Source organism: Mustela nivalis (assembly GCF_964662115.1).
Source record: "Mustela nivalis genome assembly, contig: HAP1_SCAFFOLD_2638, whole genome shotgun sequence".
Lineage (NCBI taxonomy): Eukaryota > Metazoa > Chordata > Mammalia > Carnivora > Mustelidae > Mustela > Mustela nivalis.
This window is the reverse complement of record NW_028134027.1, coordinates 3079-19978: the sequence shown is the minus strand read 5'-3', so window position 1 is coordinate 19978 and position 16900 is coordinate 3079. Positions and strand designations below refer to the sequence as shown.

At 33.9% G+C, this 16900-nt stretch overlaps 1 protein-coding gene across 2 annotated transcripts in view; it reads left to right on the top strand.

Annotated features, from left to right (window-relative positions):
* Positions 1-16556, top strand: part of F13B (coagulation factor XIII B chain) — a 29137-nt gene extending 12581 nt beyond the window's left edge. For both annotated transcript variants that reach the window (XM_082751175.1, XM_082751174.1), the window contains exons 8-11: positions 970-1152; positions 7919-8119; positions 9128-9310; positions 16324-16556. In XM_082751175.1, the coding sequence (XP_082607301.1) occupies positions 970-1152; positions 7919-8119; positions 9128-9310; positions 16324-16541 (785 nt within the window). In that variant the 3' untranslated portion in view covers positions 16542-16556. The remainder of the gene's footprint in view (positions 1-969; positions 1153-7918; positions 8120-9127; positions 9311-16323) is intronic.
* Positions 16557-16900: the final 344 nt, after the last annotated feature.

Below are 16900 nucleotides of genomic sequence, written 5' to 3'. Positions count from 1 at the left end.
AGTTATAAAACACCCTGCTTCAGCACCTACTCTGCTGCTTTTTGTGTGTGTATATGAAGCCTTCTGTAGAATTTAACCCAATGTAAAGAAGTGGGAAACTAAAAAAATTTTTTTGAATACACATTAGTGCTAAACACTGTTATCTGATCTGTTGACTCCAGGACTTCTGAGGTTTAAGTGAAAGCACATAAGTAGTAGTCAATTGGGTGACTGGCCATAATCATGGTCTACTTCCTTTCCCTTCATGTCCTACAAAGTCATATTAGAGCACTCTGTTCCTGCCTTTGGGTCAGTCCTTCTGGTATTACTTACGGATCTGGCCAGTGTAAGCCCTATACCCTCTGAGACCTGTCCCCGGTCTTCTGTTTCACTAACATGCACAATCAGGCTACATTGCCACTCCTGGGTGCTACCCTTCCTGTTACCCTTCTTATTTCTTGATCTCTCCTAGAAAGATCTCCGCAACCGTGTTTACTTACGATATTTATTGCATAAGAGAAAAGCTATTAAAGATGCTAAAGAAATGAGAAGAGTAGGAGAAAAAGTGAAGAGAAAAAAAGTAGACAATGTCATCCATGGATTGACTGAGATCTGGAATGAAAGGAATGAGAATTGAAAAATAAAAGTGGGTGATAACAAAGGGTAGTTTTAGAATTGACCATAATCTTCAGGTCATTGTTTACCTTTCTATACATTTTAAGAATATTTTTATCATGATTCCTTCATAAGCAAGAAAAGTGAGAGATATGAATATGTGTTTTTAGGCAAAACATTTGCTGTTATTCTTACTACATAAATTTTTAAAATATTTGGTCTGAATAGCATTTTTCTCATTTCTGGAGAATTTAGAAAACAGTTGTCTTAAACTATATACTATAAATAACAAGGTACAATAGTATGAGTAATTATATGGTATCATTATGTTGTTATAAATCACATTAATTTTAAAATAACCTCTTTTTTTTTTAGAAAATAATGAGAATTGTAAGCCACCACCTGATATAATAAATGGGGCTGTTGTTGGTGGATTATTAGCAAGCTACACAACAGGATCTTCAGTAGAATATAGATGCAATGAATATTACTTACTGAGTGGAGCAAAAGTATCTCATTGTGAACAAGGAAGATGGTCATCCCCACCTATTTGCTTAGGTAAGACAGAGTACACATTTTTTTTTTAAATTTCCCAGGTTTATTGAGATACAATTGACATATGACATATGAATTTAAGTTATACCATACAGTGAGTTGATACACATATGTTTTACAATAAGGTTAATTGACATTCCCTTCATTTCACATAGTCATAGTTGTATCACTGTTGTTCTTGTCATTACTATGAGTGCATTTAAGATCTACTCTCTTGGTAACATTCAAGTATTCAAAACAAAATTGTAAACTATAGTCACTATTATATACGTTAGAACCCTAGAACTTATTCCTTTTTTAACAGCCCATTGAATTTCTTATACCATTATGTTTGTATTTTATGTGATTTTTATATAACATTTTATTGCATGGAAATGATGATTTTTGTATAAATCTTTTTTTTCCAAGAGTTTTTCCTTTTCATTTTTGTAAGCAGAAAATCTAACATCAGAGGGTCTAAAACTACATTATTCTTACCTACTACTTTTTAAATTGTGGTAAAATATGAACAACAAAGCTTTACCATGTTAGCCATTTTTAAGTGCACATTTCAGTGACATTAAATAGATTCACATTTTAGTGACTGATTATTTTCTCCTAACTGATAACCTCAGTGTCTCTCTCTATATTGTCCTCAGAATGCCATTTGGAGAGAATAATCAATCCAGTTCTTTCCTTGGTAGAGGATATTGTTAATAGCTTTCTTGGCTGTCAATTCCTCACTTAAATGGTCACCTTTGTTCTATTTTGTTGAGCAAATAAAAACACATTTGTGATTACTTTAAGTATATTTTAGATTGAAACATAGATATGTCATAATTAAATTAATCACTTTTTGATGGAAATTTAGTGTGCTTTCAACATTTTTACATTCCAAACAATACATTTTGTACTAAATGTCTGCACATATAAAAAACATTTTATTTTTTAATTTTTAAAATTAAGTATATTTATTTCACATGTTTGATTTTGTTTTGGGTATCTTTTTTCAGATTTTCTGAAGAAGAATTTCTGGATCAAAAAGATCTGGAATTTTAATTATTTTTCTGTTAATTGCTAAATTGTCCTTCAGAAAGTTAATCTGATTTACAACTCTACCATCAGAGGATTAATGTAGTAGTTTTCTTAATCCTTGTCAACTTGAATATTTTAATCATATATTGTTAACCCAACAATTAAAATTATTTTAATTTGGTTTATTTAAGTACTAATCAACTGAGTTTATTTTTATTTGATTTGGTTGATTTAAGTTATATTTGATTTGGCTTGTTTAAGTATTACTCAACTGAGCATTTTTTGATTTTCTAGTGGCCACAGGTTTTTTGTTTTTCAATGACTTTGATTTTTCATACTTGTAATAAAAGTTTTATTTATGTAAATTATATTATTCATTTGATGATGATGCAAGATACAACAATGTATATTGCAACCATTTTTATTTTCCTTTTATTTTATTTATATTGTATATATATATTTAAATTTGAAGTCTTTAGCTCTTTCAACATCTGCTTGGTGGTTTCTCTATTCCAAGTCATTCCTAAGCTGCTGTTCTTGTTCAAATTCAAGTATGTCTACCTATACCTTTCCTGTTACCCTCATATTTTCATAGAGGTTTTTGATGCTAAGTTTTTGATGATGTGACTGATAATGCATTGAATGGAAGTACAGTCATCTCTGAGGATAAAGACTGGAAAGTTTAAGAAAATCTATCATGCTGTTTCTGGAAAAATTGCCTCTAGACACATAGACTTGGCGCTAATAAATTAAAGCAAATACCGAATGAAGATCATTTACTGTCATCAGGCCAAGAGGCAGAGTTCAGTACATCTTATTTATCCTTAGGAACTTCAAGTATTCTCACTACAAATGGGAAAAATGGTGTAATAACAAGCAGAATCTTCCATCTGTGAATTATTGTTCCAGACATTATGAACCTTTTTAACCTCCCAGTACTGATCTTCCCTGTCTCATTCTACTCTAGCCACTCTGTCTCCTTGCCCTTCCTCACATAAACTAAGTATGCTCTCACCTCAGGGCTGTTTCCTTTTCCTGGAACACCCTTCCCTCCAAAAATGCCATGGTTCACTCGTTTGTACAAATACTATTTTTTCCTTAGGCTTATCCTAATGACATGGCTTCAAAGTATAACTTCTCTTACCTCATCCCTTTCTATACCCCCTCCTCTCCCTCCACTACTCATTCCCCTTCTAATTTATGGCATGTGGTTTAAAGATGGCCAGAGATTATAAACCCATATATTTATTATAGCTATTGCTTGTCCTTGTGTGTTTCTCCCATTTAGAGGGTATGTTCCATGAGGGTGGGGGGTCTTTGTTTTGTTCTTTGATGTACCTCAAGTGGTAAGTCTCTCCCAAATATTGTACAATAAATACATTTTGTATTTCATGATTTTTTATTTTTTTTTAAACACTCATTTATTTATTTTAGAGAGAGAGAAAAAGAGAGAGTATGCCCATGAGTGGGGCAAGGGACAGAGAGAGAGAATTTTCAAGCAGAGTCTGCACTGTGCATGGAGCCCAAGCTGGGGGCTTGATCTCAAGACTCATGAGGTCATGACCTGAGCCAAAATCAAAAGTCAGACACTTAACCAACTGAGCCATCCAGGCATCCCTCATGACTTTTATTTTATAGAGAGGAGATCATGCTTAACCTAAGTGACTCTAATATACATTTATATGTATACATATATGTACATATATGTTTTTTACTGAAGTATAGTTGGTACACAATATTGCATTATTTTGGGGGTACAGCACACTGATTCAATGAGTCTAAATGTTATGCTATGCACACCACCAATGTAGATACCAACAGTGACCATATAATGTTATTACAATATCATTAACTAAATTCTCTCTGCTGTACCTTTTATCCTCATAACTTATTCATTGTGTAATCAGAATCCCATATCTTCCAGTCCCCTTCACCTATTTTGCCCATTCCCATCCTCCTGTCCCCTCCGGCAGCCATCAATTTGTTTTCTTATATATGACTTAATTTCTGGGGGTTTTTTGTTTATGCATTTATTTTATGTTTAAGATTCCACATGAAAGAAAATCATATGGTATCTGTCTTTCCATGACTTATTTCACTTAGGATTATACCTTCTAGATATATCCATGTTGTTATAAGTGGCAAGGTTTCATCCTTTTTAATGACTGTGTAATATTCCATTATATGGACACTAGTGTTGCTGCCATATCTTAGTTATTGTAAACAATCCTTCAATAAACATAGGGGTGCATACAGCTTTTGAATTGCTGTTTTTAGCAATTTCTTTGAGTAAGTACCCAGAAGTGGAATTATTAGATCATATAGTATTTCTATTTTTAATTTTTTGAGGAACCTCCGTAATGTTCATCACAGTAGCTGCAGCAATTTACATTCCAACCAATGCAGCATGAGGGGTTTTTTTCTCCCTCCACAACCTCACCAACATTTGTGACTTCTCTTTTTGATTCTAGCCATTCTCACAGGTGTGAGGTAATATCTCATTGTGGTTTTGATTTAATTTCCCTGATAATGAGTGATGTTGAGCATCTTTTCATGTGTCTGTTGGCCATTTATATGTTCTTCTTTGGAAAAGTGTCTATTCAGGTCCTCCACCCATTTTTTTTTAATTGGGTTATTTGGTTGTTTTTTTTTTTAAGATTTTATTTATTTATTTGACAGAGACCACAAGTAGCAGAGAGAGAGAGAGAGAGAGAGAGAGAGAAGCAGGCTCCCTGCTGAGCAGAGAGCCCGATGCGGGACTCGATCCCAGGACCCTGAGATCATGACCTGAGCCGAAGGCAGCGGCTTAACCCACTGAGCCACCCAGGCGCCCTGGGTTATTTGGTTTTTTGTTGAGTTTTATAACTTCCTTATATATTTTGGATATTAACCCATTATCAGATGTATCCTTCACAAATACCTCCTCCTGTTCAGTGAGTTGTCTTTTTGTTTTGTTGATGTTTCCTTTTCTGTGCAAAAGCTTGTTATTCTGGTAGTCCCAGTAGTTTATATTTGCTTTCATTTACCTTGCCTCAGGAGACATATCTAGAAAACATGTTCTTAAGGTCAAAGCCAAGGAGATTATTGCCTATGCTTTTTTCTAGGAATTATGTGATTTCAGGTATCACATTTAGGTCTTTCATCCATTTTGAGTTAATTTTTGTGTATGGTATAAGAAAGGGGTCCAGTTTCATTCTTTTGCATGTCATCGTCCAGTTTTCCCAACATCATTTATTGAAGAGCTCTCTTTCTCCGATTGTAATATTCTTGCCCCCTTTGTCATAGATTAACTGACCACATGCGCATGGATTTATTTCCGGGCTCTCTATTCTCTTCCATAAATCTATGTGTGCACTTTTATGCTAGTATCATACTGTTGTGATTATTTCAGCTTTGTCATATATCTTGAAGTCAGAGATTGTGATACTTCCAGTTTTGTTCTTCTTCCTAAGGATTGCTTTTGTTATTTGGAATCTTTTGTGGTTCCATACAAATTTTAGGCTTACTTGTTCTAGTTCTATGAAAAGTGCTATTGGCATTTCAATAGAAATTGCATTTATCTGTAGATTGCTTTTAATTAGTATGGACATTTTAACAATATTAACTCTTCCAATCCATAAGCATGGAATGTCTTTCCATTTCTTTGTGTCAGCTTCAATTTCTTTCATCAATATGTTTTGTAGTTTTCAGAGTATGGGTTTTAACCTCCTTGGTTAAGTTTATCCTTAGGTGTTTTATTCCTTTGGCATATTTACAAATAGAATTGTTTACTTAATTTCTATTTTTGCTACTCTGTTAGTAGTGCATAGAAATGCAGTTGATTTCTGTGTATTAATTTTGATTCCTACAATTTTATTGAATTCATTTTTTACTTTTAATAGTTTTTTTTATGGAGTCTTTAGGGGTTTTTGTGTATAGTATCATGTCATCTGCAAATAGTGACAGTTTAACTTTTTTCCTTATCAATTTGGATGTCTTTTTTTCCCCCTGATTTCTATGGCTAGATCTTTTAGTGCTTAGTTGAATAAAAATGGCAAGAATGGGCATCTTTGTCTTGATCCTGATCTTAGAGGAAAAGCTCTTCATTTTTAACCACTGAGTATGATGTTAGCTTGAGTTTATCATTAAGTGTTCTTTATTATGTTGAGGTAGTTTCCTCTAAACCACTTTATTAGTGTTTTTATAATGTCAAATGTTTTTTCTGCATCTACTGAGATGATTATTTGTTTTATTGATGTGGTGTATCACATTGAATGATTTATGACTATTAAAACATCCTTGCATCTCCAGAATAAATTTCACTTGATCATGGTAATTTTTAAAATGTGTTGTTGAATACAGTTTGCTACTAATTTATGGAGGATTTTTGCATCTATGTTCATCAGAAATATTGGCATTTAGTTATCTTTGGAGTGTCTGTCTGGTTCTGGTATCGTGGTGAACCTGGCCTTGTAGAATGTTATTTGGAAGCTTTCCTTCTTCTTTTATGTTTTGGAATAATTTTAGGAGAATAGGTATTAACTTTTTTTTTTTAAGATTTTATTTATTTGACAGAGAGAGAAAAATCACAAGTAGGCAGAGAGGCAGGCAGAGAGAGAGAGAGGGGGGAGGAAGCAGGCTCCCTGCAGAGCAGATAGCTTACCGGGCTTGGTTCTAGGACCCTGGGATCATGACCTGAGCTGAAGGCAGAGGCTTTAACCCACTGAGCCACCCCAGGCGCCCCAATAGCTATTAACTCTTTAAATGTTTGGTAGGATTTGCCTATGAAGCCATTTGGTCTAGGACCAAATGTTGAGGTAGTTTCCTCTAAACCACTTTATTAACAAACCATTTGTTTGTTGGGAATTTTGTTTTATTAACCAGTTCAATACTGTTACTAGTAATTGGTCTGTTCAGATTTTCTATTTCTTCTTGATTTAGTTTGGAAGATTATAGGTTTCTAGGAATATATATTTTTCTTCTAGGTTGTCCAATTTGCTGGCGCATAATTTTTGTAGTATTCTCTTATAAGCCTTCATATTTCTGTGGTGCCAGTTTTTACTTTTCTTTTGTTTCTAATTTTATTTATTTTTGTCCTTTTTTTCCTGATGAATCTGGCTAAAGGTTTATCAATTTTGTTTTTCTTTTCAAAGGAAGACCTCCTGGTTTCACTGATCTATCTATCTTTCTTCCTTTCTTTTTTTTTTTTTGTCTCTACATCATTTATTTCTACTCAGGTCTTTATTATTTCCTTCTTTCTACTAATCTTGGGCTTTGGGGGGGTCCCTTTAGGTATAAGGTTAGACTGGGGGGGTTTTGTGTGCATATATGTTTATAATTGTTATATGCTCTTGGAATGATTTATCATTATGATTACATAATGATTCTTTATCTCTTGTTACAGTTTTTGTTTTAGATCTCTTTTATCCAATATAAATATTGCTACCCTGGTTCTTTTTTTTTTATTCCCTTCTATTTCCAAGGTATATCCTTTTGTATCACCTCACTTTAGGTCTAAAGTGCATCTCTTATAAGCTTAAACAATATTTTTTAATGTTCAAATTAAGTGGTTTTAATTCATAATATAACAATATTAAGACATGTATAAATTAATTTGATAGCAATAAAGTGTGTATATGTGTGAGGAATTTTAATAATGTAAATGTTAAATATAAAACATTGCTTTTGATACTTGTCAAATTTTTCTTTTAAAAATACATTAAACTTCATACTTGTCAAATGAATAAATAATTTAAAATAATATTTTGTTTTACAGAGCCATGTACTATTAATGTGGATTACATGTACAGAAATAACATAGAGATGAAGTGGAAGTATGAAGGAAAGGTCTTACATGGAGATTTAATAGATTTTGTATGTAAAGAAGGATATGACTTATCTCCGTCAACCTCATTGTCTGAATTTTCTGTACATTGCAATAGAGGAGAAGTGAGATATCCTGTATGTATTAGAAAAGGTAAAATAGTGCTTTCTGACAATTTCTCAGGTGATTAATATTACCACTTGGGTTCAAAGTATAAGACAGACCCCACCCAACTTACCACCATCATCTTGTAATCTAGAAATTGGGAATGATCTGATCATGTACAGTAAGCACATACACTTAAATAGGATGACTATGCTGACATCTTTTAATTCCAGTAAGTCAGTTTTATAAAGGGAGAAATTAATAGGTCTGATAGATAACCACCAGACTATCAGAAGACTGATCACCCTAATGTGAACAATCAACACCAGTGGAAAACATTGCTTTTCTGGGGGTTTGGTGAAGAGTATTGTTTCAGAAGAGGGCTTGATGCAGATTGAAAGACTCTATGTGCTCCTTGGTTATGGTACTATTGCTTTTAATAAGAAAATAATTTTTAATAAGAAAAAATATTAGAGAAAATTTTTTTCTTTAATCAAGAAAAAAATACATACAGAAAGCATGGCTTCGAAGGGGTTTCATACATTTTCACTTTTGACTCAATAAAGGGAAAAATAAAATACAATTATTATTATCATTATTTTGCCAGTTTTAAATGTTTTTCAGTTTTATAATATGAGATTCTAATTGCAATCATCAATTTTATAGTACAAAGTTATTGTAGAACTATGCTTTCAATACTTAAAATTTGACAGACATCTTAAAAATGCTTTTACGTGAAATATCTCATTTCATTCCTTTTAAAAAATATTTATTTATTTAAGAGAGAGAAAGAGAGAGAGCATGAGCAGGGGTTGGGGGGTAGGAGGGGGAGGGGAGAGAAATCCTCAAGTAGACTCCATGTTGACCATGAAACCTGAGGTGGGGCTCAATCCCACATCCCCAAGATCATGAACTGAGCCAAAATCAAAAGTCAGTGTTTAGCCATCTGAGCCACCCAGTCGTCCCTATTTTATTTTTATTTCTATAGTAATTATTAAAGTATTGGATGCTTATCATAGAAATTCATTGTATGCTTTTAAAATCATTTTTTTTCAGAATCTAAAGGAGTATGTACGTATCCTCCACTTATTAAAAATGGAGTCATAATTAGTTCAACATTAGAAATCTATGAAAATGGTTCCTCAGTAGAATACAAGTGTTTTGATCACCATTTTCTTCAGGGGTCTAGGGAGTCCTATTGTTTAGAGGGAGTGTGGACTACACCACCATCGTGTTTAGGTATGTACTGTGAACTATTCACCTACTTAATAAAATAAAACCATATTTTTTCACTTTCTCTTTTCTGTTAGTATTATATCAATACTATTATAATGCTTAATTTGCAATATTTGTATATCAGTGTGCCTACCTCATCACAGGTTTCTGTTCTTTCCTGTAGATCATAAATAACTATAGTCCATCTTGCCCTAACAAATATTTATTAAATACAAATCATACACCAATACTGTTGTTTTATGGGCTAAAAGATGAATGAGTCATGGTGATGTGAGTATATATGTTAATAATTATCATTCAGTGTGATTGGTACTGTAATAGATATCATGAGTGCAATGAGGAAGCAAAGATAGAAAGTTTTCTAAGGCAAGTTATGCCTTATTAGTGAAACATTTGAATAGAAGTAACAGTATCTACCAAGATTCTCAGGAGGCATTAAAAAAGCACTTCTTTAAATAAAAAGAAAATATTTTTTGTTTCTGTATCTGACTTATTAACTATCTTATTTTACCAACTTGGACTTGAGTACAATACTGAGTAGAAGTAGTGGGTATCTTGTTTCCCAATCTCATAAGTAAAACTTTCAACAATTCATCTTTAGTTACAGTGTTATAAATACTTTAAAAACAAACTTACATTGTAGAAAGCTTTAATTTCTATTTTTCTAAGAGGTTGTTTTTTTTTTAATCTTCAATGAATGTTTAATTTTAGCACTGTCTATTGAAATAATCATATTACTACTTTTCCCCCCTGGAATTATATTGCTGCTTCTTGAATGTTAAAGTATAATTACATTCCTAAAATAAATCACACTTGGTTGTGATGAATTATGCTTTTTATATATTGTTGGATTTTATTTGCTTATATTTTTCTTAGAAGTTTTCCATCTATTTTCATGAGAGAGATCAGTCTGTTATTTTCCTTTTGGGTTTGGTATGGTTTCTACTACCCTCATATGGTGAACTGGTAAGTTCCCTATTTTTCAATTCTCTGGAATTTGTGTAAGATTGGCACCATTTCTTCCTTAATAATTATAATAATCCGCCAAACATGCCATTTGAGCATCAAGTTTTCTTGAGGAAAGATCCTGACAGCTGTCAGTTTTGGTAGGGTAGTTTATAGAAATCTGTCCATAATATCTAAATTGTCAAATTTGTTGACATAATGTTATTCGCAGCAGCCTTTTACATTCTTCTTAATGCCTTTAGTGATGTGTCATTTATTTTTACTGCTACTAAGCTGTATCTCTTTCTTTCTTGACCTGTCTTGCTAAGCGTCTTTTATTTATTTATTTATTTTTAGAAGTTTTTTTTTTTTTTAAGTTTTTGTTTTTTATAAACATATATTTTTATCCCCAGGGGTACAGGTCTGTGAATCACCAGGTTTACACACTTCACAGCACTCACCAAAGCACATACCCTCCCCAATGTCCATAATCCCACCCCCTTCTCCCAAACCCCCTCCCCCCAGCAACCCTCAGTTTGTTTTGTGAGATTAAGTCACTTATGGTTTGTCTCCCTCTTGCGGGTTTTGTTAAGATTGGTTGACTGAGGGACGCCTGGGTGGCTCAGTGGGTTAAGCCGCTGCCTTCGGCTCAGGTCATGATCTCGGGGTCTGGGAATCGAGTCCCGCATCGGGCTCCTTGCTCGGCCGGGAGCCTGCTTCCCTCTCTCTCTGTCTGCCTGCCTCTCTGCCTGCCTGTGCTCACTCTCTCCCCCTCTCTCTCTGATAAATAAATAAAATCTAAAAAAAAAAAAAAAAAAAAAAGATTGGTTGACTGATTGATTGGCAGCGGGGCGGGAGATCACAGGAAGAGGGAGACAGGAAGCAGACTCCCACTGAGCCCGGGGCTCAACCCAGGGCTCCATTTCAGGACCCAGACATCATGCATGACCTGAGCCAAAACTAAGAATTGGCCAGTTAACTGACTGAGCCACGGAGACACCCTGGTCTATAACTTTCATTAGGCCTTTCAAACAACTAATATTTGCATTTGTTACCCTTTCATCAAATGTTGCTTACTATTTTAATAATTTATATTCTTATCATTATTTCCTCTCTTCTAATTTCTTAAATTTATTTTATTACTTATAGCATTTCATGTGGATACTTAGATTACTGATGTTCAGCCTTTTTTTTTTTTTTAAATATTTTTAAAGAAAGTTTAATTTAATTTGTTAAGGAAGCTTAAGGATATAAATTTTCCACTGAGCCCAACTCTAACTTTATCCCCACATGTTTTTATGTTCTGGAATTTTATTATTATTCAGCCATTCAGTTTAAAAAAAAAAAAAGTGATACCCATTTTGATATCCCGTATCCAGTCTGAGTTATATAAAAGTGTGGTTTTTAGTTTCTAAACATTGGAAAATTTTCTAGTTTTCTTTTGTTATTGATTTCTAATTTGAATCCATTGAGACACACTTTGAATTATATCAATCTTTTTAAATCCATTGATATTTACTTTATTACAAGCATGTATTTATTGTAGGTACACATTCTTTTGTACTTGAAATAAACTAATAAACTGTGTCATTTTTGGATTCACTGTTGCTTCATATATGTCAGTTGAATTTTGTTTTTCATATTAAGTTCATTCTTATCTGTGCTGATTTCTGTTTTTCTATCAGTCACCAAAAGAAGTATGTTAAAATCCCTTATACTTTGTGCATTTTAAAACATTTCTCATATTAGTTCTCTCAATTTTTGCTTTTGTATTTTTATACTATTCTACTAGGCCCACACAAATCGAAGCATATTAAATCTTGGTGTCACACAAATCGAAGCATATTAAATCTTGGTGTACCGACCCTGCATAATTTTAAAAGAGTCCTCCTTTATCTATACTAATACTTTTTGTTTGTTTTTGCCCAAAGATTCCTTACCTATACAAACTTCAACAAGTATTTACAAGTCATACATTTTTTCATTCTTTAACTTTAAACATTTTGGCTTTTTATAAGCTGTATATAGTTATTTATTTTAAAGCAGACTTATTTTGTCTGACAGTCTTTCTCTATAGTATTTGCCCATATACATGTTAATATAAGTGCTGATATATTTGGTTTATAGCTACCATCTTACTATACTAGATATATATCCTATCTGTTCTTTATGCTTCTCTCTCTCTCTCTTTCTTCCCAGTAAATCAATTTTTTTCATACCATTTCACTCTCTACTAGCTTGTCGATTATACTTTCTTCTTGGCTCCTTTCACTGTTTTCAGATATTACATAATTCAACCAAGACTTATTACATTTAAATATAAATTAGTACTTATACCACCTCTCCAAGCTCCAGAAAACTTCAGCTTGATTTACCCCTCCTACTTTCTGTATTACTGCATCATGCATTTTCACTCTACATGTAGCTTAAGTCCCGAAGATACAATGAATATTACATTATCCAGAAATATTCTTTAAGATTTGTTGATATGTTTTTCAGTGATTTGTTTCTCACCTTTTCCTGTTTGATGCTATTTCTGATTGGGATTATCTTGCACATGCCTGAAAAGTATTATTTCTTTATTATTTTCTCAGTATTTGTTTGCCTGAAAACTTTTGAAGAGTAATTTTATCAGAGATAGAATTCTAGTTTGGCCTCTTTTTTCTTCCCTGCTTTAGAAGATGTCATTTTATCCTTTTCTGCATTTCATAGTTTTTGTTAGTCAATGCCAATTTTTTAAGGATTTTATTTATTTATTTGTCAGAGAAAGAGAGAGAGAAGAAGAGAGAGAGACAAGTAGGGGAAGTGGCAGGCAGAGGGAAAAGAAGGCTCCCCGCTGAGCAAGGGGCCCCATGCTGTGCTCAATCCCAGGACCCTGGGATCATGACCTGAGCTGAAGGCAGACGCTTAACTGACTGAGCCACCCAGGCATCCCAGTCAATGCAATTCTTACTGGTATTTTTTTGAAACTAAGTTTCTTTTTGTACTCCGCTGATTTGGAGATTCTTTTCCCCTTTATTTTCAATAGGCTATTTATGCGGGGCCTTGATATGTGCTTCTCAGAGCATTGTATTCTTTTTCTTTTTATTTAAGATTTTATTTATTTATTTTTGCGAGAGAGAGAGAGAGAGAGAGAGAGAGAGAAAGAATGTGCATGAATGGGGGTGGGGGCAAGCAGACTCCCCACCAAGCGGGGAGCCTGATGCAAGGCTCGATCCCAGGACCCTGGGATCAGGACCTGAGCGAAAGGCAGATGTTTAACTGACTGAGCCCCCCAGGGACCCCTGAGCATTTCATCCTTCAAGTTGGTAGCACTTCTTGTAACTGTTGCTTGATGCTTTTCATTACCTTTAGTATTTTAATCTTCTTTGTTCCCATTTGGTAGTTTCTACTGATACATCTTACAATTCATTAATCCTTCCTTGAGATGTGTTCAACCTGCTTTAAACTCCTCTACTGAGGTCTCAATATCGTTGTATTTCTAGAATTTCTGCTTTTTTTTTTCTTTTTGTAGATTTCAGTTGTCTGATGAAAGACTTTTTTTAATTTAATCTTTTTTATAAACATATAATGTATTTTTATCCCCAGGGGTACAGGTCTGTGAATCGCCAGATTTACACACTTCACAGCACTCACCATAGCACATACCCTCCCCAGTGTCCATACCCCCACCCCCCTCTCCCAAACCTCCTCCCCCCAGCAACCCTCAGTTTGTTTTGTGAGATTAAGAGTCACTTATGGTTTGTCTCCCTCCCAATCCCATCTTGTTTCATTCATTTTTCTCCTACCCCCTAAAGCCCCCGTGTTGCATCTCCACTTCCTCATATCAGGGAGATCATATGATAGTTGTCTTTTTCCGATTGACTTATTTCGCTAAGCATAATACCCTCTAGTTCCATCCATGTCTATGCTACCTAAAGCAATCTACATATTTAATGCAATTCCTATCAAAATACCATCCATTTTTTTCAAAGAAATGGAACAAATAACCCTAAAATATATATGGAACCAGAAGAGACCTCGAATAGCCAAAGGAATATTGAAAAAGAAAGGCAAAGTTGGTGGCATCACAATTCCAGACTTCAAGCTCTATTACAAAGCTGTCATCATCAAGACAGCATGGTACTGGCACAAAAACAGACACATAGATCAATGGAACAGAATAGAGAGCCCAGAAATAGACCCTCAACTCTATGGTCAACTAATCTTCGACAAAGCAGGAAAGAATGTCCAGTGGAAAAAAGACAGCCTCTTCAATAAATGGTGTTGGGAAAATTGGACAGCCATATGCAGAAAAATGAAATTGGACCATTTCCTTACACCACACACGAAAATAGACTCCAAATGGATGAAGGACTTCAATGTGAGAAAGGAATCCATCAAAATCCTTGAGAACACAGGCAGCAACCTCTTTGACCTCAGCCACAGCAACATCTTCCTAGGAACATCGCCAAAGGCAAGGGAAGCAAGGGCACAAATGAACTACTGGGATTTCATCAAGATCAAAAGCTTTTGCACAGCAAAGGAAACAGTTAACAAAACCAAAAGACAACTGACAGAATGGGAGAAGATATTTGCAAACAACATATCAGATAAAGGGTTAGTGTCCAAAATCTATAAAGAGCTTACAAACTCAACACCCAAAGAACAAATAATCCAATCAAGAAATGGGCTGATGAAAGACTTTATCTTAACATCTATTTCTTTACCATGTTACTCACACTTATCTTTAAGTCCTTGCCTGCAAACTCCATTATCTGGATCATCTGTAGGCCTATTTTGATTTCTAGCCTAATCTTTTGCTATTTCTGTTAACAGTTGATTGAATATCAAATATTATGTATGGAAAATTTTAAAAACCTGAAACAATGATGTCATCTGGTTCCAGAGAATACTCATCTCTTCTTTTGGCTGATAGTGTAGGGGAAGTTGGTCTCGATCTAATTAGATTTGCAGTTTTTTCTAAGCTTATTTTCAGACCTTTGTTTGTTCCTACTAATAGAACATAACCCTGCAGGCTTCTTCATGAAGAGTTTGGTGTTTATTCCAAGGTTCCTCCTTCTTGACTGGCTTTCATATTACTGGGAGACTGCCAAAAAAAACAATGTATCTTTTCATTCACTTTCTCCTTGGCTCTTTATCCTCTCTCTTTGCACAAGTCAAGAATAGGCAGATGTTTCAAGAGAAAAGCCAGTATCATGTTTGTTCTCTGTACCTCCCATTCTTCTGGGTTCTTGACCACTCAGATCCTGGCTGTCATGGCTGACCAAAACTTCCATTTTTCTATCCCCAACAACATGAGATTTCCAAAAGCTCTGCAGCTCCATGTTTGCTGTTGACCATTCTCTACAATTTCTCAACTCATGCTGAGAATCAACAAATGCCCCAAGAGGAAGATGCCTCTTGGAGGAGCTTTTTCCAGAAGCGTAGCATCTTGAGTGCCTTGGAAATGCTCTAATTCTGTGAAATACTGGCTTCATGTCTGTTTTCATATTTTCGAGTTTTAGTAGAAGTGCTAGTCTGATATAGACTATTCTGACATAGCTGAGAACAGAAGGTCCATGAATTAATTTTTCACTTTTTTAAATTAAAATTTCATGTTTTGTAGAACCATAAGATTTTAAATTGTAGTACCATTTGACCTAATTTTCAAACATATTTTGCAAGGACTATATTCTCTTAGAGTCTTTCTGATTATTCTTCTTCATTTTTATTCTGTCTATAAAATTCCTAGCGCAACATCTGACACCTAGGGATTCAATAAATACTCACCAAAATATTGAATGAAGGAGTTTGTAAATGTATTACAATTGTATGATTCATATGCTGTATTAATATCTCGGGACTATTAGCCTTTTTCAGGACCTACTCTTTGGTGTTATGGTAGCCAGGAGGCAAATAAGAACAGAAACTCCATTTTCTGAAATAACTTGTTATTTCATTTTACATTCATTATTATTATTTCATTGCTTCATTATTCATTATTTCATATTATTTCACTGTTATTTCATTTTACATTCCTGTTAGTTCCAAGATGGGTCAAGATAGTTTTCTTCTTTTTATTTTTTCAGAGCCTTGCACATTATCTCTTGTTGAAATGGAAAATAATAATTTACTCCTGAAGTGGGATTTTGACGATAGACCATATATTTTCCATGGCGAGTATATTGAGTTTCTTTGTAAGAGAAATACATATGTGGCTGACCTCTCTATTTTTGGATCTGAACTCAGAGTGCAGTGTGACAGAGGGCAGTTAAAATATCCAACATGTATTCACAGAGAAAGGTAAGAAGAAGCTTCTGCCTACAATTATCTTCTTCAGATTGTTATTTAAGAGATTCTTTATATTATAAATTTAAGAAATATTAGGTTTTACAAAACTACTTCATGGTCATTATATAGAAAAAAATAATTTCACTTTTTAAGCCAAGCGAACTCCTAGAAGGATTAATTAGTTCAAAAAGTTTTCATATTTGTGACCCTTTGGCAGTTTGGCAAATAAATTGATTTATATGTACAATATTTAAATATGGAAAAATTAACCTATATGTTGATATAGAATATTACATTTTCTCCACTTCCCAGTATATGTCCAAGTATAAGTTGTAAAGCTGGGAAACAAAGTTGCACAAATCTTTCTATTGATAG